Source organism: Oncorhynchus keta, chromosome 23 (assembly GCF_023373465.1).
Source record: "Oncorhynchus keta strain PuntledgeMale-10-30-2019 chromosome 23, Oket_V2, whole genome shotgun sequence".
In the NCBI taxonomy this organism is placed as follows: Eukaryota; Metazoa; Chordata; class Actinopteri; order Salmoniformes; family Salmonidae; genus Oncorhynchus; species Oncorhynchus keta.
In genome coordinates, this window is record NC_068443.1 from 4,590,444 (window position 1) to 4,615,069 (window position 24,626).

At 43.6% G+C, this 24,626-nt stretch overlaps 1 protein-coding gene across 1 annotated transcript; it reads right to left on the reverse strand.

The window, feature by feature from the left end:
• Positions 1-4,723: 4,723 nt before the first annotated feature.
• On the reverse strand, positions 4,724-24,212 carry LOC127910899 (myosin heavy chain, fast skeletal muscle-like). The gene is made up of 41 exons (XM_052475989.1): positions 24,136-24,212; positions 23,614-23,659; positions 23,253-23,480; positions 22,767-22,913; positions 22,213-22,369; positions 21,075-21,102; positions 19,615-19,723; positions 19,403-19,495; positions 19,192-19,252; positions 18,993-19,091; positions 18,514-18,617; positions 18,014-18,152; positions 17,648-17,766; positions 17,326-17,475; positions 17,061-17,231; positions 16,556-16,859; positions 16,004-16,068; positions 15,823-15,910; positions 15,594-15,711; positions 15,178-15,301; positions 14,627-14,763; positions 13,563-13,818; positions 13,102-13,344; positions 12,600-12,776; positions 12,362-12,507; positions 12,112-12,202; positions 11,416-11,805; positions 11,173-11,299; positions 10,845-10,963; positions 10,501-10,697; positions 10,222-10,405; positions 9,919-10,084; positions 9,092-9,216; positions 8,614-8,922; positions 8,188-8,391; positions 7,953-8,078; positions 7,650-7,820; positions 7,277-7,381; positions 6,978-7,073; positions 5,138-5,269; positions 4,724-4,861 (listed from the first exon to the last, which is right to left on the reverse strand). Exons 3-41 carry the CDS (start codon positions 23,466-23,468, stop codon positions 4,841-4,843), a joined length of 5,814 nt encoding a protein of 1,937 aa, XP_052331949.1. The 5' UTR covers positions 23,469-23,480; positions 23,614-23,659; positions 24,136-24,212; the 3' UTR covers positions 4,724-4,840.
• Positions 24,213-24,626: the final 414 nt, after the last annotated feature.

Below are 24,626 nucleotides of genomic sequence, written 5' to 3' on the forward strand. Positions count from 1 at the left end.
TCAATCCATTAAAATGTCACAGGTATGTAAAAATCTAAATCTGGATGTGAAATGTCACATGCTGTGGCATGGATCCACAAAACAACTGAGCTGGTTGTTTTTTACCCCCTGTCAGTGACCTTCTCTGCAGCCAATGGCCATGTTCTGAAACTGAGTGTCAGAAATACATGCAGCCTAAAGTTGTTTAGGATTGTTCTATGACCCTCCGTCATAGAGATGGTATCAAACCACAGCTGCTGAGCTGTTCTTCAAACTCCATCTTGATCCCATACAGTCGATGGCAGAGATACAGGAAGTACACCAAAGCAACAGATCATTTACAAGCGCAATATGGCCATGTGTCAGAAATACATCCAGCTTCCACAGTAATATATCTAAAGTCATTTGGCGTAGCTTTATTGTCATTTGAGCCGTGCACCAGAAGACATGACCATATACAAAGCAGACTTATACTTGACATGGCCATCATACGGACCAGTCAAATATCTGCTTCTTTTTGGACAGCTTTATTTTTAGATGTTCAAATGTCAAGACAAGACAGATTGTAGGAAGACACAGTCAAGGACAAGAAAAGTAAAGTCCATAACTAAGAACATCAATAAAACTGGGAATCCCACACCCTCCTTTCAGCTGCAGCTGTTGGAACAAAAGCGTCTGGGGGAGCAGGGGACTCATCCTAGCCAAGATTTTGGAAGAGCCAAGACAAATGGCAGCCCAATCCACTCGACGGCCCAACTAATGATCAATGGTAAGAAGTGAAACACATCACATCCAGTCACACTATTGAAAGACATTTAAATCATGGGGGGGATGTTGAATAGAAGGTGTTAACAATGACTCAATAACCCTGCCTTCTGGGAATGTTATACAGTCTAAAAGTTATGGGCGGAGTTAGAAAGCTGGTTGTCAGAAGTATTACAATGTAAACATACTTTGAATCTGTCTGTCTGCATATTTCAAGACATGTCATATGAGGTGCAGTGAGAAACCTGATGGGTTGGAAGATACTTTTCTCATCAATCATCTTGAAAAAACATATACTTAAAAACTGGGAATCAACTAATCCTACATCATAAACACAACGGAAAGGTCAAAGGCTTTATTATCTAAATGTTGAACGTGCGTGAGTGGCGGGGGCGCTGGAGATGGGATGGGGGAGCTGGAGATGGGATGGGGGAGCTGGAAATGGGATGGGGTAGCTGGAGATGGGATGGGGGGGCTGGAGATGGGGTGGGGGAGCTGGAGATGATGGGATGGGGGCGATGGATGGGGGAGCTGGAGATGGGATGGGGGAGCTGGAGATGGGATGGGGGCGCTGGAGATGGGATGGGGGCGCTGGAGATGGGATGGGGGGGCGCTGGAGATGGGATGGGGGAGCTGGAGATGGGATGGAGATGGGATGGGGAGCTGGAGATGGGATGGGGGAGCTGGAGATGGGATGGGGGAGCTGGAGATGGGATGGGGGGGAGCTGGAGATGGGATGGGGGAGCTGGAGATGGGATGGGGGCGCTGGAGATGTGGATGGGGGGGCGCTGGAGATGTGGATGGGGGGGGAGCTGGAGATGGGATGGAGGGGATGGGGGAGCTGGAGATGGGATGGGGGCGCTGGAGATGGGATGGGGGGGAGCTGGAGATGGGGATGGGGGAGCTGGAGATGGGATGGGGGAGCTGGAGATGCTGGATGGGGGTGCTGGAGATGGGATGGGGGAGCTGGAGATGGGATGGGGGCGCTGGAGATGGGATGGGGGAGCTGGAGATGGGATGGGGGAGCTGGAGATGTGGATGGGGGAGCTGGAGATGGGATGGGGGCGCTGGAGATGGGATGGGGGCGCTGGAGATGGGAGAGGGGAGCTGGAGATGGGATGGGGGCGCTGGAGATGGGATGGGGGCGCTGGAGATGGGATGGGGGCGCTGGAGATGGGATGGGGGCGCTGGAGATGGGATGGAGATGGGGAGCTGGAGATGGGATGGGGGCGCTGGAGATGGGATGGGGGAGCTGGAGATGGGATGGGGAGCTGGAGATGGGATGGGGGGGGAGCTGGAGATGGGATGGGGCGCTGGGAGATGGGATGGGGGCGCTGGAGATGGGATGGGGGAGCTGGAGATGGGATGGGGGCGCTGGAGATGTGGATGAGGATTTGCTGGAGAAAGGATGGGGGCGCTGGAGATGGGATGGGGTTTCTGGAGAAAGGATGGGGGTGCTGGAGATGTGGATGGGGTTTCTGGAGAAAGGATGGGGGTGCTGGAGATGTGGATGGGGTTTCTGGAGAAAGGATGGGGGTGCTGGAGATGTGGATGGGGTTTCTGGAGAAAGGATGGGGGCGCTGGAGAAAGGATGGGGGCGCTGGAGATGTGGATGGGGTTTCTGGAGAAAGGATGGGGGCGCTGGAGATGTGGATGGGGTTTCTGGAGAAAGGATGGGGGTGATCACAATATGCAGGACCAATATATGTGTGTTGTGTTGCTGACTAGAACGGTCTTGGAATCTCATACCTTGGCAGTGAACTCATGGGTCACATAAAATGTCAAAGCTGGTATTGTAATGATTGGGAACCATATTTAGGCATCCATATTCTATGGGTACTTTGTGGGTGGTTGTTTTCTGTCTTTGTGTCTATGCACCAGATAGGACTGGTTTGGGTTTTTTCACATTTTGTATTTTGTAGTGTTCATGTTTATTGTCCTTATTAAACATGTTGAATACTAAACCACGCTGCATTTTGGTCCTCTCCTTCAACGGAAGAAAACCATTACAACATCAGTCTGGCTGAACGATATTGAATTCAAATAATAATAAAATACAAAGTAAGAACCTTTTTTGTTGTACGTGTGCATCAGTGGGCACATTTTGGCGTGTTCATCTCTTCATTGACTGCAAGACTTTTTGGGGATGTACCGCAGCTCACGTACAGCTTCATCTACATTTGTTCTGCTTGGTTTAGGGACATTGACCTCCATATATCTTGTCAATCTGAATGTTTAACACACGTTTCTCTTTCCTCCTCCCACTGTTTCTGTTTTGAGGAGCAGCGGTTGAACCCTAAAGTGGAAGTGGACGTATCTTTTGTTCTTCTACATCGACCCCGAGTTTGACGAGGACACACTTATGTTCCATGTTGACACCATCACCTTTTTCGAAGCCAAGGAAGGACAGAAAGTGCCCCTCTCCAGAAGTGTATATCTGATAACTCTATTGGAAATGCAAAATGGCTAATGATAAATCATTATCATGTTTGTCATTTCTTTTACCATTTGTGGGCATAATCTCGGTTAACCCAGAACTAAAATCTCACATAATTTGGTCAGATGTTTATTAGCCATTTATCCAGTGGTATAAAGTAGCTAAATAAACATATTTTCGGGGGGGTATCTGTTCTTTACTAGTTATATTTCTGACAACTTTTACTTTTACTCCAATATATTTCTAAAAAAAAATATATACATTTTATCTGACACTCAATTCATGACATTTGATTTCTTAGCAGGACAGTAAAATGGTCCAATACATCTATAGAACACATGGTCCTCCCTTCTGCCTCTGATAAGGCGGACTCAATAAACACAACAGTAAATGATGCCTGAGTGTTGGAATGTGATCGTGGCTATCGGTAAATGAAACTGAAAAAACAAGAAAAATGTGCCGTCTGGTCAGCGTTATATAAGGAATTTGAAATGATTTCTTATATTGAAAACCAGAGAAGTTGACTTTTACTCAATTTGTAATTTACTGGGTGACTTTTATTTGAGTCATTTTTTATGAAGTGCGGTGTACCGCAGTTTAGCCACCCAGGGGAGAGTCATCGAGGCCTCGTGACAGAAGGAGATGCCTGAGTGTTGGAATGTGATCGTCGACAGCACGCGGCGATGTCTCCCTCTGCTGAACGTGCCAGGTCTCGACGGGCTCCCCGGAGAGGAATAATTGAGGATGATTATGGTTGGTGAGTAATCAAAGGGCTAATCGCTCACCAGCTTGACGAGGCCCATAAAGCTGCCAGAACGGCAGCACATGGGGGTGGTAACTGGGGAAGAGAGGTTACTCCTGTATAGTTGTGGGCAGTACCAGAGATAACGGAGGGAGTTGGGTTTTGTTCCCCACTGGAGACAGCAGGAGCCCAGAGAACAGTTTCCCAGAGAAGTCCTTTTTGTTTCTTATTTAAATAAACACCCTTGAAACTGAGCTAATGCAATTCTGTCTGTATCTGATATGTGTAAACATCTCGACCAAACCCCCTGGTCTTTCACAGAAGGTATCTTCATTTTTTTGTCAAGTATGACAATTGGGTTATTTTTCCACCACCACATTTACAGCATGTTTACGTAGTCTGATCACCAGAGATGATGTGTAATCCAGTCTGTTTCCTGAGAACATTGTTCTGAGAATTTCACCATAATCTCCAGTGTTCCCTTTCAATTGCTACCACGGTTATGCGTCAGCTTCTCTCTTTATTTATTTTATGAAATGCTTCAATTTGGGCCTTTCCATATACTGTAGGTCAATATATCCCCTCCAAGTGTAAAGGGTTCATTTGAGGTTTTAGGCATCCATAGCTCAGTCTATGAATTTCAGATTGTTTGCATTTCTCCAACCCCATCACTCATCTGTTTACCAAAATATGTGACATTTGTTGTTGGAATCCCAGAATACAATATGGTACAAATTACAATATTTTTATGGTGTGAACAAACTGTGTGCTGAGTAATAAGTCCACCGTCACAAGGGGTATGTAGGCCTACATGTTTTTAATCAACAATCATTTTCACCATGAAAATCATATTTTATGCAACACAGGAAAATGATATAAGATCTTTGTCTTGTTTATTCAGCAACTTCTTATCTTGTTTATTCAGCAACTTCTTTGCCCTGTAAAAAAAAAAAACAAAGAAAATAACAAATCTGTATTCATGAGTGTGTTTACACTTGAAAAGAGTATAATGTGTCCAGCATTTAAGGATCAGCCTTAATCTAGTTTTTTTTTTTTTGCGCTACATGAAATGTGCTTATTAGCCGTCTGAAATACCTCCATGATAGTGAGTGTTAAAGGTCAATATTGATTTCTGTGAAGACTGAATCATAGGTGGTGTTGATGTGGTCATATCTGAGCATGAGTCAGATGTAGAATTAGTAGCAGCTCTGTACCTTTCCAGTGCTGCGAGATTTGGCTCTGAGCTTGTTGACTTGAGTCTCAGCGATGTCAGCCCGCTCTTCAGCCTCCTCCAGTTCATGCTGAACCTTCCGGAACTTAGACATGTGGCCGTTGGCTTGTTCCTCCTGTGTGAGGAACAGAGAGGGAGAGCACAACATCAGCATTCAAAGATTGACGCTTCAGGTAGCAAATTAATATGATTGTTTTATAAGTATTTTAAGTTTTTATTTTTATTTTTACATGACAGATTTAGGATTGCAAAGTATGTAGGGAGAAATATGATACAGTAGAGAAAGTGATTGGTGGGATGGGGGATCAAACCACTCCCTCCAGGGACGTAAAAACTCCCCTTTGTTTACGTCACATTTTATAGTCTTACAAATTAGGATTTAAATGGATTGAAATGTTATTTTTTGTCAACGATCTACATAAACAGCTCTGGAATGACAAACTGGATTCCAAAACATTTAAAAAAGAATGAAAAATAGAACAATGTCTTTGTCTATGGCGATTGCATTACTGTGTGCTCGATTTTATACACCTGTCAGCAACGGATGTGGCTGAAATATTTGAAGGGGTGTCCACATACTTTTGCATGTGTATACATGTATATATAAAAATATATATATATATGTAGCCCCCGAGTCAATATAATAATAATAATAATAATAATAATAATATATGCCATGTCATGTGTTCTGGGTCAGTCTCTGAGAGCTTAGCACACCTGGACCTTTCAATATTAGCCAATTATTACTTTCAAAATTCTTCATGCACTGTCAATTTGGATGTTAATCACTGCTAGATATACATATTTAAGTCTCACCATAGACTTTCAAGCAGATTTAAGTCAAAACTGTAACTTGGCCAATCAGGAACATTCCTTGTCTTCCTGGTAAGCAAATCCAGTGTAGACTTGGCCTTGTGTTATGGGTTATTGTCTTGCTGAAAGGTGAATTCATCTCCTAATGTCTGGTGAAAAGCAGTCTCAACCAAGTTTTTCCTCTAGGATTTTGTCTTTCCCGAGCTCATGCTGTTTCTTTTGTACTGAAAAACTCCCCAGTCCTTGCCGATGACAAGCATACCCATAACATGCTATGCTTTTTTTACGGTATTACTTTAGTGCCTTCCTGATGGGCAAAAAATGGTTGAATCAATGTTGTTTATACAACCCCAAAAAAGTGATGATGTTGACTCAACATGGAAAACTGATTGGATTTGCAACAAGTAATCAACGTAACGGCTTTTTGTCTTTTTTTCAACCAAGATTTTACCTTAATTCATAGAAGTGGTGACATTTGTTGTTGATTTCACGTTGAATTCAGTTAGTTGACAACTAAATTCAAAACTAGACCAAGAAATGTCTGTGCCCTGTGGGTTGTTGCAAAAAGCATACATGTTTTGGGATATTTTTTATACTGGACAGGCTTCCTTTTCACTCTGTCATTTAGGTTAGTAAAGTAACTACAATGTTGCTGATCCTTCCTCAGTTTTCTCCTATCACAGCCATTAAACTCTGTAACCGTTTTAAACTCGCCAATGCCCTCAGGATAAAATGACTGATCGGTTTCCTTCCTCCCCGGCTACTCTGTCAGGAAGGATATCTGTATCTTTGTAGTGACTGGGTATATTGATACAACATTGAAAGCCTTATTAAAAACTTCACCATGCTCAAAGGGTTACTCAGCGTCAGCTTTCTTCAGCTTACCAATCAGTGCCCTTCTTTGCGAAGCATTTGAAAAGCATAAACTAAAATGTTGTAATGTCTCCTAGGGAAGAAATATGTTTTTGAATGTATGCTTTCAGAGTATTTGACTAATGAAGGCTGCTCACCGCTTCCTCAGCATGTCTCTTGTAGGCCTTCACTTTCATCTGCAGCTTATCTACCAGGTCCTGAAGTCTGCCAACGTTCTTCCTATCCTCCTCAGTCTGTGGGAGAAGATCAAAGAATCAAAGCCCAGTAGATTCATACACAAACCTGTCTGTGTTTGCATCAACCCACTGGGCAAAGGCATCAATTCAACATCTATTTCACATTGGTTCAACGTATTTTCAATGAAATGACATGGAAACGATGATGATTTAACCAGTGTGCTCAGTGGGAAGTGTTTGAAGAAGGTGCTTTCTCTTACCTGGTAAGTGAGCTCCTTGACTCTGCGCTCATACTTGCGGACTCCCTTGACTGCATCTGCACCTCTTCTCTGCTCAGCCTCCACCTCAGTCTCGAGCTCACGAACCTTGTTTGGAAGAAATTAACATAGGCATTTGTTCGAGGGGGTGAAATCAGACGTAACAAATCTTTGTAAAACAGAGATATATTGTTCTACTCAGTCAAGGAGGCAAAATTGTTGTCTAATTGAAGGGTCTGTAATGATAACAGCTGTTCATTATCTTGGTGGGTTATTGAGAGAAAAGTCATTACACAATGGTCCTGAGTATGTTATCAAATACATTTCCAGAAATCAGTCTTTCAATATGTCCTAATCCACCCTGCTGGTAACTCACCCTGGACTCCAGTTTCTGGAGCTGCTTCTTGCCTCCCTTCATGGCCAGATTCTCAGCCTCATCCAGTCGGTGCTGCAGGTCCTTGACTGTGATCTCCAGGTTCTTCTTCATCCTCTCCAGGTGAGAGCTGGTGTCCTGCTCCTTCTTCAGCTCCTCAGCCATCATGGCCGCCTGGAATGGTAGTTTGTTTAATGTTTGCACCATTTAGCACCAATCATAACACCCAACTGAGATCTTTGTTGTGGTAAACCAATCTTGGTGACAAATCAAGTGGATGTAATTCAATAGATCATAAGGACTCACGTCAGTGATGGCCTTCTTGGCCTTCTCCTCTGCATTTCTAGCCTCCTGGACAATGTCGTCCACCTCTCCCTGCACCTGCACCAGGTCAGTCTCCAGCTTCTTCTTGGTGTTCAGAAGGCTGGTGTTCTGGAGGATGAAACAAAACCATTTGTTTGAATCTCAAGAGAACTTACAAGTCACAAGGCAGGAAAGGTATGCTTGGTTGAGTTTATTGAGAAATGGCTTAGAGCCGCACCTGGGAGTGCAGCAGTCCAACGCGCTCGCTGGCATCTACCAGTTCAGTCTCAGCCACTTTGCGGCCTCTCTCAGTCTGCTCCAGAGCAACTCTCAGCTCCTCAATTTCAGCCACCATCAGACCGTTCCTGCGCTCCACCATGGCTACCTGCTCCTTCATGTCCTCTGAGGCACGGACAGCGTCATCAAGGTGCAATTGGGCATCCTGGGGTTCAAAATGACATAGGTTCATTAGGACTTGTGGAAGTAGAGGCGATAGGATTTGTGATAGAACTGTTCATTGGTAAGAATTTCCCCAATATCCCTACCTTTCTACAGTATATTAGTCAACACTATTACATTTCTCTGTTCTATTCTTTTCTACAGATTCACAAACAAATCCCTCCCCATGTTCAGATGTTTGAGCCTGATATCCCGGTCCCTTTACCTTGAGCAGTCCCTGGACGTTCCTCAGCTGTTTCTGGGCCTCAGCGGCCTGCCTGTTGGAGTGGCTCAGCTGGATCTCCATCTCATTCAGATCTCCCTCCATCTTCTTCTTCACCCTCAGGGCGTCATTCCTGCTCCTGACCTCAGAGTCCAGGGTGCTCTGCATGGAGTCAATCATCCTCTGGCTGTTCCTCTTGATCTGCTCCATCTCCTCGTCCTTCTCAGCCAGCTTCCTGTCCACCTCACCCTTGATCTGGTTCAGCTCCAGCTGCACACGCAGAATCTTGGATTCCTCGTGCTCCAGTGTTCCCTGGACAAGGAGAAGGTCGGGTAAATTGTGTTCAACGCATTTGGATGTGAATAACACAAGGAATTAAATATATATAACTACAATAAACACAAATAAGGGGAGCATTGAACTGTAGCTGGCCCTGGTTATTGTTACACTGCTTTTCCCATCAAACAGCTGCAGTTTGTACCTCAGCCTCCTCCAGAGCGGTCTGGATCTCAGACTTCTCTGTCTCCACGGTCTTCTTGGCCTTCTCCAACTCATGGATGCTCTTGCCAGTCTCTCCGATCTGCTCAGTCAGGTCAGAGATCTCCTCTGCACACACAAACACAGGAGCAGTTCAGACTTGGGAGATTTTCAGTGGATATCTCCAATGCGCTGAAGTTGACATTGAGGGTGCGTTCGTAAATTCACTCTGGCTACCTACTCTGATTTCAGAGCACTCTCGTCTGCGTGTGCCAGAGCACAGAATAATTGATGAATTTATGAATGCTCAACACCCTTTGAATATGGTCGATGTCAGTAAACGTCGGCAATAAAGCGTATTTAAATAGTTGCCAACAGCACAGATACAGTCACCAACGCTCTGGATAACAGGAAAACAGCCTAACCAGCTCTGCTAGGGTGAGTAACATGGTCAGAGTGAGGTCTTCTCTCATTTGTGTCTGGAAGTAGCTAGCCAACGTTAGCCAGTTAGCTTGGGTGCTTGACTGCTGTTGTGAGGTCAGAACGCTCGGATCAAAACTACTCGTAGGCCAGTGTCCAGTGTGTGCTCTGAACTCTCCGAGAGCAATAAGCTATGAATTTACAAACGGACAATCTGACAACGCTCTGAATTTACAAACGCCCAGAGCGCACTCTGGCACTCCAGATGGAATTTACGATTACAAGTTAAGTTTTTATTTTATTTTAGACTGTTTTAAAATTGTGTAATATACATTTTGATGGTTACAGTTTTCCCCGTCTTCAATACCCCAGTCAAACATGAGCCAAGTAAAACTGCTGTCAAATGCTCACGTTGCAGGTTCTTGTTCTCTCTCTTCAGAGTCTCCAGATGATCCAGAGCCTCCTCGTAGGAGTTCTTCAACTTGAAGAGTTCAGTGCTCATAGAGCGAGCCTCCTTCTGAGCTCCTTCCAGCTCAGCCTGACCCTCCTCATACTTCTGCTTCCACTCTGCCAGGACCTAGGGCGAATCCATGGGATTTTCATTACAAGTAATTGATGAAGAGTTTTAACTCAGAAAAATGCTACAATTATACCACAATTGATCATATAGCAGACAGAAAATGTCAACCTAGCGTGAGGTTTATTTATTTTCACCTTATCAAAGTTACGCTGCTTCTTGTCTAGGTTGGCGGCCATGGCGTTGGCTCTCTCAACGTCAATCATGAGGTCCTCCACCTCTCCCTGCAACCTCTGCTTGGTCTTCTCCAGGGAGGAGCACTTGGAGTTGGTTGCCTCAATGGTCTCCTCAGCGTCCTGCAGACGCTGGGCCAGCTTCTTCCTGTTTGACGACAGAGGGTGTAGGAATGTTACAATACATATGGACCCTCACCATCCACCTCTATATTTGAGTTGTTGCTGTTGCGTGTGACTCACTTGGCCTCCTCCAGCTCCTCTGTGCGCTGGATGGCATCAGTTTCATACTTAGTCCTCCACTGAGCCACCTCACTGTTCGCTTTGGACATGCCGCGCTGCAGCTCTGCCTTGGCCTCCTGCTCCTCCTCAAACTGCTCTCTCAGGAGGTCACAGTCATGGCGGGCAGACTGGACACCGTGGGCCAGGGCGTTTTTAGCCTGTGAAAGAGAACGACAAAGAGATATTAGAGAGATAGTACAGCAAATGACAGTAGAAGTCTCTGAGGGTGGCGTAGTCACCATCTATCTATATGAAGATATGGCTATTAACTCTGTGGTCGGTAGTGTCCGTTTTATGTCCCTTACCTTGACCTCCTCCTCAATCTGCCTCTTCAGCTCCTCCACCTGCTGGGTGAAGGCCTGTTTTCCTCTGGTCAGCTGAGACACCAGGGCTTCCTTCTCCTCCAGCTGGCGTCCAAACTCACCTGCAGGGATAGAGGGATACCTTGTTAATGGGGTCTCTGACCTCCTAAGATTGAAAATGTATTTTTAGGTATTGTAGGTCATTGTGATGTGGTGATTAGTACTCTAGAAACTATTGTGGACTGGACTATCAGGAAATAGCCCCCAATACATGTTATTGTGTTTTACTGAAAGAAAGCATCAGTTTGTTGTTCATTGTTGATGATGGTACCATTTTCTGTCAGGAGTCTGGCCCTCTGTCCACTGATGTCATTGACCTGGCGAACATTCTCATCATTCTTAGTCTTGAGCTCACTCAGCTGGTCCTCAAGAGTACGGCACATCTTCTCCAGATTGCCCTGTTAGTGAAACATGTTCCATCAGTACTTTATATATGGGACTCCTGTCACCTTCAGTTCTCCTAATTGGCAATGTACCCTTCTCAACGCTGCTTGATCAAAATATCACTACTCACCTTAGCCTTGGCGACGGCCTCCATGTTGCTGGAGAGGTCATCAATCTCCATCTTGTACTCGCTCTTCTCCTTCTCTAGCTTCTGCTTGACGCGTTGCAGGTTGTCGATCTGCTCCCCGAGCTCAGCCACACTATCGGCCTGCTTCTTGCGCAGAGCGGCGGCTGTGGCCTCATGCTGCAAAGTGGACTCTTCAAGATCACGACGCAGCTTCTGGAACTCAGCCTCACGCTTCTTGTTCATATCAATCTGAGCAGAAGTGGCGCCACCGGCCTCCTCCAGCCTCTCGCTGATCTCCTCAAGTTCCCTGGAGAGATCGGCCCTTTGCTTCTCAACCTTAGCCCTGGCAGCACGCTCAGCCTCAATTTCCTCCTCCAGCTCCTCAATACGGGCCTAGAACAGGGGGCAGGACCAGGAGGAATGAACACTACAATGCAGTTGAAACAATTACATTTGTGCAAACTAAGCCAGTTCCACTAATATATTCTGTATTAACTTGCCCACGCAGGAACCAAAACCACAATGGTAAAAAGCAGCATCTTTACAATGGTAAGAAGGACCAGTAAGAAGCACCATCTTCCATCCTACTGAGAAGCCACCAGGAAAAATGTGTGCTGCCAGATTAATTGTTTTCAGGAAATGAAGGAAATTATTCAAGTGTTGGCTTTCCTGTATTGGAGCTGAGATTCTGTACTGTACCTGGAGTTCCTTGATCTTCTTCTGCAACTGAGCTCCCAGAGACTGTTCATCCTCAACCTTGCTGAGGAGCTGGCTGGTCTCAAACTCCTTTCTAAGAAACACAAACACGTAGATTGCAGAGTTTTGGTTTGATATTGTAAAGAGAGAGTATCTTTCAAGAATCACATGCAAATGGTAATTCATAATTACAAGGATTAGTCAAGAACAGCTATTGTTTTGATCAATATGGCAGGTAGGACTGTGTGTTTACTTCTTGATTTTCTCATCGGCTTGCTGCTTGTCATTCTCCAGGTCCATTATGGACTCCTGGGCCAGTTTCAGATCTCCCTCCAGCTTTCTCTTGGCTCTCTCAAGGTCCATACGGAGCTTCTTCTCTTGCTCCAGAGAACCCTCAAGCTATAAGATATAACCACAATGTTCAAATCTTAACAACTGAAGATAATATCATCTCACATACTATCATGGCCAAAATGTCAAACTCCTCTCACGTCGTCCACTTGCTGTTCCAGCTTGGTCTTGGCCTTGGTCAGAGTGTTGACTTTGTCCTCTTCTGCCTGCAGGTCGTCCAGTGTCTGCTGGTGGGCCTCTTGGAGGGCTTTCTTCTCCTTGGTCAGCTTGGCAACACTCTCATCCAAAGACGCCATCTCTTCTGTCAGGTTTTTAACCTGAAAACCGCCAAACAAAATTTAAAGGAGAGATTTAGTTTGATATATATTGCATTAATTTAAATTATATTAGAAATGGGTCACCAAGTACAGTACCATATATTCAACACTAGATGGAAGTGTACACCATGCCAGTGTACTGAATGGAATTCATAAACGAGGGGGAACATGCAATGAGTGTGAGGGGGTACTCCGCAACTGAAAATCAACTTTTTTCTTCTTTTTTCCTGCACCCACAATACGACTTTAATTCCATTTCTGTTAAGCTATGTTTTGAGTTGATTATTGTTTGGTGGTTAGACTGTCACTGGTAAAAACACGAGACCTTGTTTTCAGTGGCGTGCTTCTCCTTCTCCACTTTGGCTAGGGTGAGCTCCAGGTCATCAATGTCCTTCTTCAGCTCAGAGCACTCATCCTCCAGCTTCCTCTTCTTGGCAGTCAACTCAGCATTCATCTCCTCCTCATCCTCCAGCCTCTCAGTCATCTCTTTGAGTTTGGCCTCCAGCTGGATCTTGCTCTTGATGAGCCCCTCACACCTTTCCTCAGCATCGTTCAGACTCTCACCTTCCTGGTTTCAGAACAGGAGAAAAAACTCAGAGGCCTCACTTTCTGTTTCAAAAAATAGACTTAATTTAGTCAGAGATCAGAGCAAATCAATATAAATTCATGAAATATATTTTTAACATGGGCTACAAGAATGTGGGAGTTAGCCACATACTTCACAGTGTGTGTGTGTGTATTGATGTGTGTGTCAATATGCCTTTATGAGGGTCGTTGGTCACTCACAGATGCGACTTGGAGAGCCAGGTCTGCCCTCTCCTGCACCAGGGCCACTAACTTCTCCTCCAAATGCTTCTTGGTGGCCAGAGCCTTGGCCAGGTCTGTCTTCATCTTCTCATAGTTCTCCTTCATGTTGGCCAGCTCCTTCTCAGTCTCAGCGCTCTGCAGCAGGGGCTTGATCTTGAAGTACAACTTCATCCATGGCCAAGTTTTCACATTCATGAATGAGCGGATGTTGTACTGGATGGAGAAGATGGACTCTCTGGTGGACAGAAAGGATAGAGTGGCATGCTTATTTAAAAACAAATCTTTATTCAACTAGGCAAGTCAGTTAAGAACAATTTCATATTTTCAATGACGGCCTAGGAACAGTGGGCTGCCTTGTTCAGGGGCAGAACGACACATTTGAACCTTGTCAGCTCGGGGATTTGATCTTGCTACCTTTTGTTTGCTATTCCAATGCTCTAACCACTAGGCTACCTGCCACCCCACTACATTCTGGTATACAGTTGAGGAATTGGGCTTGAGAAATGTAACAGGCATGATAATGGAAGACACTTTCAAATATTTACCAAACAAAAAAACATTTATTTCAAAGTTTAACAAACCATACAACTCTATTCATGAGGACAATTTTACAAAAACACTTTCACAGGAGGGAACTGTGCAGATAAACAGTTATTTAACAGAACGAAACTAAAGGAGATTTTACTGTAATTCTACTAACAAACTTTACAAAGGCACAGTTTTTCCAGTATATGTTATTTTTGTTCTGTCTAAATTGAAATGTAACCTCTATTAACTTCATCGACAGCTCTCTCGGTCACAAGACTGACAGGTTCTGAGCTCATGAGGCATTTTGTATTCTTAAGAAATGAATATGTTAATATCCCAAATGTAAATAACCTATTGAACAGCTTGCCAGTTTCCCAAACTGCAGCGTTAGTAGAGCATTAGAAGACGTCCTTTCTCCTTCTGATCAACTCACATCACATACAGTATGTAATAATAATGCATTACATACCGGGGGGTTGACAGAACGCTTTGCCAAGATGTCTACTATTTCTCACCTCCTCTCCATCATCTTGGAGAACTCTCTCCTCATGAGGAATCCACGGCTGAGAGCCTGGACCATGCCGACCAGAGCTGCTAGCTTCTCATCTCTCATCTCCTCCAGGACACCCAGCAGACCGGCTTTGAAGAACACCTGAAACAGGTTAACGTTGTCAATGGAACCACAGTCAGATGGGGACAGATATAAATGGTTGACTCCAAAGAGGGGAACAACACCACTAGACTGCATTGAACAACATAACCATGGGATAGGTTGTTTATAAGTTGTTAGTTATTGTACAGTTGTAGATGAATAATGTCTACTGATATAACTGCAGCCATACCACTCTAACACAATGCACATGATAATGAGTTGAGTTTCTCTGACGTTTGAATATGATGGAGAAAAAAAAGGTACATTGTTAATCCACCTTTTCAATGAGTTAAATGAAGAAGAAAGAAGAATATCATGGATATATCAACTGGAGAGATGTTGAATGGTTGAGGTTTATATTATCATTGGAGTTGTGTTTTGTTGTCAGCCATGGCTGGGTTGTATTTGACTGACCTTGGTGTGTCCAAACTTATAATCCTCGTGATTTACATCAATGGACCCAAGCAGCTTCTCAGAAGCCTTCTTGTTGTCCATGAACTGGCCCTCTGGGATGACACTGGCATTCAGTACTTTGTACCTGAATGAGGAGACATTTTTAACATGTGTCAAGTTGTAACAGGTTGGTCAAATTACATAAAAGGTAAGCCTATGCTGATGCTGGGAAAACGCTTAACGCAGGTGTGTGTGTGTGTGTGTGTGTGTGTGTGTGTGTGTGTGTGTGTGTGTGTGTGTGTGTGTGTGTGTGTGTGTGTGTGTGTGTGTGTGTGTGTGTGTGTGTGTGTGTGTGTGTGTGTGTGTGTGTGTGTGTGTGTGTGTGTGTGTGTGTGTGTGTGCGGTGACTGTGCGCATTAGTATTTGTCTGCATGTACCTCTGCTTGAAGTCAGCATAGATGATTCTGCTGGGGAAGCCCTTTCTGCAGATCCTGATACCCTCCAGAACACCATTACACCTGAGCTGGTGGATAACCAGGAAGTTCTCCATCAGACCTGGAAACACAAACCAAGTCTCTTTTAATACTCATAAACAGGTTAGAGATTCAGATGGTTAAGGGTAGTGATACTGTACTGATAAGATGTCCTATTTAACTCAATATACACCTGGAGTCTTTGACTCGTTGGGGATCAGGCAGCGCACAAAGTGAGGATGAGTGCTCCTCAAGTTGGTCATCAGCTTGTGTAAGTTCTCCTGTAAGAGGGTTACAAACCATTTTCTCACAAATCATTTATCATCATCATTGCACCTTTTGAAGGTCTGAATAGATACATTTCAGAAGCTCACCCTGAACTGGGACGACACAGTCTGCATGGAACCACCCTTCTTCTTGCCTCCTTTCTTGGCTTTATCTGTTAAAATGAGGGGAAAGGCAAGAGATAATTAGAAGTACATTTCCTAGAGCAGAATAAGTAGAATAATACCAAGATGTAAGATATCTTTAGTGGTGGTGTCTTCAGCAAGCACACTAATTATAAACCAGATCATGTCGGGATATCTTCACACTTATCTCAATGCAATCGGTATCGATGAGATGGTGTAAATGAACACATATTGTAGGAGGAAATGAACCCAGTGAATAATCCTGAGACATTGTAATTACGTTCAATGACAAGAACAATTGAAATTGTCACGTGCTTCGTAAACAACAGTTGTAGATCAACAGTGAAATGCTGACTTCCCTACAATTTAGAGTGAAATATATAGATGAACAATAATAACATGTGGATAAATACACAGAGAGCAACAATATCTTGGCTATAGATACACAGGGTACCAGTACGAGTCAATGTGCAGGAGGACCAGGTCATTGAGGTAGATATGTGATGCTAGTCTTACCCTCAGGTGGGGCAGCAGGGTACAGGGTAGCCAACAGTTTGACTGAGGCCTTCCCGTACATCAGAAGAACTGATTCGTTCAGGGGGTCCTTGTTCTTATCCAGCCAGCCAGTGATGTTGTAGTCCACAGTGCCGGCATAGTGTACGAGAGAGAAGTGGGCCTCTGGCTTGCCTTTGGCAGGCTTGGGCTTCTCAAACGCCTTGGTTTTGCCAAGATGCTGGTCGTTCAACTTGTTCTTGAAGGTTGTGTCTGAAGCCTTGGGGAACATGCACTCCTCTTCAAGGATGGAGAAGATGCCCAATGGCTTTAAGAAAAGAGGTTTAAGAAACATTTATTCCTTTAGTAAACATGCTATTATATGATTCAATTATTTTAGGGTCACATATATGGAGACATATTTAGTTCTCAACCGTCAGATACATTGTACCTCTGTGATAATATATCACACATCACTCGCTATGAGCTTTGCTGTTGTGGTCCAGTATAATCCTCACAGACAGTTTACCTTCTCAATAAGCTCAATGCAGGCAGCCAAGTCCATGCCGAAGTCAATGAATTCCCAGACAATTCCCTCCTTCTTGTACTCCTCTTGCTCCAGGACGAACATGGTGTGGTTGAAAAACTGTTGCAGTTTCTCATTGGTGAAGTTGATGCACAGTTGCTCCATACTGTTGTACTGTTGAAGCAATTTCAAAAGGGATCATTTCATCGTACAAGGCTGTAATCCCTCTCAATCACAACTAATTGTCTTGTTCTGGTCTCGTACTCACATCAAAGATCTCAAACCCGGCAATGTCGAGCACACCGATATAGAACTGCCTTGGATTCTTGGTGTCCAACATCTCGTTGATACGGATGACCATCCACAAGAACATCCTCTCATAGATGGACTTGGCCAGAGCCATGACTGCATTATAAACCTGCAAAGATAATACCTCAAATGAATACAGGAGATATTGACCATATCTAGCCATAAGGTGATAAGGGCTTGGAAAAACAACATTAGACCTACTATTGAAAAAAAAGGCAATGTTCTCATCCCCGAAAGAATTCCGATGCTCAGAAAATGTTAGACGCTGTGTTTCACTTTACCTGAGCCACAGTCTGTCCCTTGGTCACATACTCGTTGCCGACCTTCACTCTGGGGTAGCACAGACATTTCAGCAACTCCGCTGAGTTCAGGCCCAGCAGGTAGCCGATTTTATCAGCCACTGGAGAGAGAACCAACATCAACAGACTCAGGCACTCAACATCGCTTGTTTCTGATGTTACACTGGACAGGTTTTGATTTTCATCCTCATCCTCTTGTTTCAAATCTTTGTGGAGGTTGGAATTTAGTCTCCATCATGTATCTCCTACCTGACCTTGATGTGGTACTGTCTGTCTTACCGTTTCTATTTCTATGTTGGTGAATGGGACTAACGCTCTACATGTTGTATATCTATGAGTGGGACTCACCCTCTGTGCCGTCTGGCTCGGCCTGCTCCTCACGCTGCTTCTGCTTGAATTTCAAGTTGCCGTGGTGCGTTACAGCTCCTGTCAGCTTGTAGATGGACATCTTCTCATCATTAGTGAAGCCCAGGATCGTAATGGCATCCTGGAATTAGAGAGGAAGTACAACAGTGATGAACTCAACAGTAGGTTGGTCTGTTACAGAACACTACAGTTCTGTGTTCAATCCAGAACAAACAGGATGGATAGAATTGACTGGCTTCTCTGTTTCACATGATTACTTTTGGCCAACACTATTATGTGGCAGCACAAGAGCAGTTTTACACAGTTTCCGCAGGACATTTAGTGGCACTCTCTTGTCTTACATGTACTTAAAGGTGAAGTGTGGAGGCGTGGCAAGTGGTTTGAGACAAATGTCAACTAACTCAAAGGTCACCAAGTTGGAATTGCACAATGTTCCTACCCGTTCCATGTCTAGAGTTTGGTTAGCACTTTGTATAACTCACGTCTGTGGCATCCAGCTCTTCCTTGTCGTTGATGCTGGGCACAGCGATATGACCCTGGCTGATCATGGGGAAGTCGTAGGGGTTTGTGGTGAGGAGCGTCATTTCTGTGGACAACGGAGAATGGCTTCTCAGTTAAATCTGGAATTCCCCTGTCCCACCTTTACAGTATCTCACCCTCCTTTACTCAGTAGATGGACTCAAGGATAAACTCAGCAAAAAAAAGAAACGTCCCCTTTTCAGGACCCTGTCTTTCAAAGATAATTCGTAAAAATCCAAATCACTTCACAGATCTTCATTGTAAATGGTTTAAACACTGTTTCCTATGCTTGTTCAATGAACCGTAAACAATTAATGAACGTGCACCTGTGGGACGGTCATTAAGACACTAACATTTTTAGATAAACTATGATTATTTTATTTTTTAAAGTTCCACAGATGGAGGTGTGAATCATTTCACATCAACCTCTACTTTTCCTTACCAACTAGTTCAGATTTGTGGCCTGTCATTAACTGGTAGAAGATGTGGTAGCCTCTCTCATCGGGCAGCTGGAAGGCCACTCTGGACTTCTCTAGCAGGTCTGAGAGAGAGAGAGAGACAATTACATGTGATGAATGTATCTCCTAAAATATTCCGTGTGAATTATGGAAAGCATTGAGAAACAATCAAATCCAACTCACAGGTCTCAATGTCAGCTTTAGCCAGTTTTCCTGCTTGGAAGTGAATCCTGATGAATTTACCCTGTAGTAGAGCATGGGGGTTAGAAATAGGTATTTGATAGAACCCCTTGACATGTTAGTTTGTTGGACTGTTATAACTATAAGGAACTACTGACATGTTTTTTTTCTTCCAAATATAATGTCACTTCCACAGTATGTCCTTCAAACTTACAAAGCGAGACGAGTTGTCGTTCCTCACTGTCTTGGCATTACCGTAAGACTCCAGCAGAGGGTTAGCTGCAATGATCTGATCCTCAAGAGACCCCTGATTGAGGAAAACACACAAGTTGCTTAGAAACCGGTAAACCCTTTCTTGAAACAAGATTCACCGCTGGAGAAAAACGTTTACACCAAACTGAAATGTGTTAAAAAGGCTCAACCTACCTGCATTTTGCTGGGGTCGACTTCCTTCTTGGAACCAGATACCGCAATGGTGGCGAAGTACTGGATGACACGCTTGGTGTTGACAGTCTTTCCTGCACCGGATTCTCCACTGGTTAATATGACAGAGAAAGAGGGGCTTTAGTCACAGATTGCGTCAGATTGGCTTTCACTAAGAAATAGCTTTAGAATATACACTGTTGACCTGTTTTCTAACAGAAGTAAATAGTTAACAAATATTCCCACTCATTGATGTATTATTGCACATAGCCTAGTCCAAAATAATCCCAAATACATTAAAGCAGATGTTGTTTTGTTTCTGAGGAGGGGGCCGGAACATAATTGTAAATAATTTGTGCAAATTGACTGCAAGAAACCCAAACAGATTGAACAAAAACATCATAATTTCAAACCTGGATTACATTGGGATATGATCACATATGTCTCTCTATTTATGTGTGGGAATACTTTGAGAACAGATGTCCTACATTATAATCACTTGGATCTGATTTCCATTTATACCTTTTTTTACAGTCTTTTATGTCCAACTATGATATCTCAATAAAATATATGTTGAGTGTACCACACAGTACGAACACGTTCTCTTTCCATGACATCGATTGACCAGGTGAATCCAGGTGAAAACTACGCTCCCTTATTGATGTCACCTGTTAAATCCACTTCAATCAGTGTCGATGAAGGGGAGGAGACGGGTTAAAGAAGGATTCTTAGGCCTTGAGACAATTGAGACATGGACTATGTATGTGTGCTATTCAGAGGGTGAATGGGTGAGACAAAAGATTGCAGTGCCATTGAACGGGGTATGGTGGTAGGTGCCAGGAACACCAGTTTGAGTGTGTTAACTACAATGACTATAATCCATTGTGCGCCTACACAGAGAGGGAGAGAAGAGACAGAAGACGTGCGATGGAGAGGGATATAGAGATGTTGCTTCACAAGGTATCTCTACCTGAAAATATATGATCTAAGTGATGGATAGTTGGTATTCAGCAGTCATAAAAGTATGCCTTATTTACTTTGAAGAACTACTATAACAGTGATTCTGTCAGACAACATAGGCAGCAGCTCTCTAGAAAATTGGTGAATGCACCAATTTGTAAGTCGCTCTGGATAAGAGCGTCTGCTAAATGACTTAAATGTAAATGTAAATGTAAAATAGATGATGACTTGGAATTAAATAATAAAGTCACCACATTAAACAAATGTGAGGCCTCCCGGGTGGCGCAGTGGTTAAGGGCGCTGTACTGCAGCGCCAGCTGTGCCACCAGAGACTCTGGGTTCTGTACTGCAACTGAAATATTAAACTAAAGTAATGTGACTAAATGATGAAGCTGTACTAGCGCCAGAGGGGGAATGGTATAATGCATTTAGTTGTGCAACTGACCAGGTATCCCCTTTCCCTGTTATTAACATTTTGGTTAATATGCTCAGCACAAACAAACGTAATCAGGATGGACTGGTTCTCCTTATCTGGAAACAAAAAACATCATGTTTATTATACTTAAGCAACATTATGGGTATATTATGAATTTCATTTTGGAACATTTTCTAAGGCTAATGAAATCAGATATTCAAAACAAAATGTTCAAACTTACATGAGAAACAGTAGATTCCCTCCCTCCCTCTATCCATCCACCCACCCATCCCACCCACCCATCCATCCATCCCTCCATTCATCCATCCATCCATCCATCCATCCATCCATCCATCCATCCATCCATCCATCCATCCATCCATCCATCCCTCCATTCACCTATGGGTATCCATCCATCCATCCATCCATTTTCCATCCATCCAGGATGGACTGGTTCTCCTTATCTGGAAACAAAAAACCTTTCATCCATCCCATCCATCCATCAGATATATCCAAAACATCCATCTAATATCCATCCATTTCCATCCATTTTCAGGTTAATGAAATCCCTCCCCCATCTATCCATCCATCCACCCTTCCATCCATCCATCCATCCATCCATCCCATCCATCCATCCATCCATCCATCCATCCATCCATCCATCCATCCATCCATCCATCCATCCTCCATTCACCCATCCATCCATCCATCCATCCTCCACCCATCCATCCCACCCATCCATCCATCCATCCATCCATCCATCCATCCATCCACCCATCCATCCATCCATCCATCCATCCAGCCTTACCCATCCATCCATCCATCCATCCATCCATCCATCCATCCATCCATCCATCCATCCCATCCATCCCTCCCCCCATCCATCCATCCATCCATCCATTCACCCATCCATCCATCCATCCATCCAGACCCATCCATCCATCCATCCATCCATCCATCCATCCATCCATCCATCCATCCATCCATCCATCCATCCATCCATCCAGCCACCCATCCATCCATCCATCCATCCATCCATCCATCCATCCATCCATCCATCCATCCATCCATCCATCCATCACCCATCCATCCATCCATCCATCCATCCATCCATCCATCCATCCATCCATCCATCCATCCATCCATCCATCCATCCATCCATCCATCCATCCATCCATCCATCCATCCATCCATCCATCCATCCATCCATCCATGAGAGCTCTTACCAATCATCATGAACTGAAAGGCGTTGTCAGAGACGGAGAAGATATGGGGTGGAGCCTCCATCCTCTTCTTCCCTCTGTAGGCGTTGACGACCTCTTCGTCGTACACGGGGAGCCACTTGTAGGGGTTCACCGTGGCACAGAAGAGCCCAGAGTAGGTCTGGATGAAAGAGATTCAATCAAATTGGATAAATGTACTTGTTTTCTTGTTGGTCTACTGCAGTGGTATGTCTTGGTTTATACCGTTCATGTATGTGTAGTATTGGAAGTGTGTATTTATTATGTTGATGTATGTGTAGTACTGTATGAGTGTATTTCTTATGTTGATGTATGTGTAGTACTGAAGTGTGTATTTCTTATGTTGATGTATGTGTAGTACTGGAAGTGTGTATTTCTTATGTTGATGTATGTGTAGTACTGGAAGTGTGTATTTCTTATGTTGATGTATGTGTAGTACTGTATGTGTGTATTTCTTATGTTGATGTATGTGTAGTACTGTGTGTGTATTTCTTATGTTGATGTATGTGTGTGTGTGTGTGTTTATTCAGGTTTCTTACATAGATCATCCATGCTGCATAACGCTCTTTGAGGTTATACAACACAGAGGCTTCATTCAGGTAGGTCATCATGGCCATGTCCTCAATCTTGTCGTACTTAGGGGGGTTCATCTGATAGATGTCTGCTTCTTTGAACTCTTTTCCTTCCTGAAACAGTCAGAAATCTACATTACACACAGATCAAACTGGACATGACTGAATGCGTTTTGCCCATTATTTAGTTCAATCTTTTTTTTAAATGCATAACCCAGTTGAATCCAACTACTCTGTTATCGCCCATTGACACATGCATGGATATTCTGGACTAATAAATAACAATAATTCATTCCATTGTTCAAGGTTAGACTCTGCTTACAAAAAAAACAATCTTTTATTACTGATTTCATATGGCCTTATAGGCATTTTGTTTAATTCATTTGGATGATTTTTCAAGAAATAGACTCATGGCACAAAGTTGAACTTGAATACTTTTCAGATCAGACTTACCTCCTTAGTCCCATCAGGTTTGGTGACTGTCACAGTACACTTCCCGTCGGCCCTGGCAGTGACCAAACCCTTTAGGTACAGCTCCACCTTGTCCGTCACATAGCAGGCGTTCTTTGAATCAAAAGGTGCGGCTTGTGCCTCCATCCTCTCCCTCTCAGGCTTACGAAGGTACAAGGCAGCCTTGCCGTAGATTTGCATCTCCGCGTCCGTACTCATGGTGACGGATTACTAGGAAAGAGATGAAACAAGGAAACTAGAATGACTCTGTGGTGCTTCCTCCACAGTCAACAGAGTTAGATGAGCAGTATCTCTTACACAATATTTTCATTGTTTTTACATGAAGACTCAAACAATGTCTCACCTTCGTTTTCCCCTCCTACAGATGAAGTTGTACTTCTTGGATGAGCCTGTGAAACATTAGGGTGTTGTGAATTCTGAAGCCTTGTCATTTAGTCCCCCGAAAGGCTAGAAAACAATTTGAATGCCAACATTCAACCCAAATCATTACAGCCATGTCCAATTCAACTACAAGGTGCAACTGGAAACGTTCATTTTACTGGTGGCAACTTAGATGACTAGACATTCGGTCAAGAATTTAAATAAATACCTCTGAAAACCCAGTTACATTTGAGAGCACCCTCTCAATTTACAAAGTGCAGGAGCACCACTTTTGACTGTGAATTAAAGTTATAGATTTTTAGTGATAACACCTTTAATGTTAAAATAATAATAATAAAAATTGTTTTATTCAATGCCACTTGATTGCATATTGTAAAATCGTATAAGAGACGTGCACAAAGAAAATGCAGAACTCAATTCAAACGTTGCATTTAGCTACTACCTGAGTGAATGTAAAAATCTAAGGAGGTGGAGAGAGTCTTACCACAGAGGAAGAAGGTATCTGACTTATGAATGCTGGGTCCTCAGCCTCCTTATATCTGGTTGAAAGTGCCAACCAAGCAAAAGTTAATTCTGGACCACCCTGGTGAAGGAAATGGATTGGATGAGAGACCTCTGTATTTCTGTGTCTCACTATCCCCACCCACTCCAGGGAGCATCCCACACACTCCCGTTACATTACTTTGTAATATCATATTTGTCTCTCAATGGAATTTCACAGAATATACGTAAATTAGATGTATTTTAATCATTAGGACAACGTCATCATTTTTTAAATCACTGATGAATGATCTTGAGACTGATTCCCCTGACCTGTCAATGTTTTTATTTAGCTGTTTTTGATTTTGTTTTAGTCTTGTGAATTCAATGGTTTCTACTAGTTTACTTGTAGTTTTTCATGTTGTTTGTGTGTAATTTTTGTAATGACTTGGTGCTGCCTAGCTTGGCCAGGACGCTCTTGAAAAAGAGATTTTA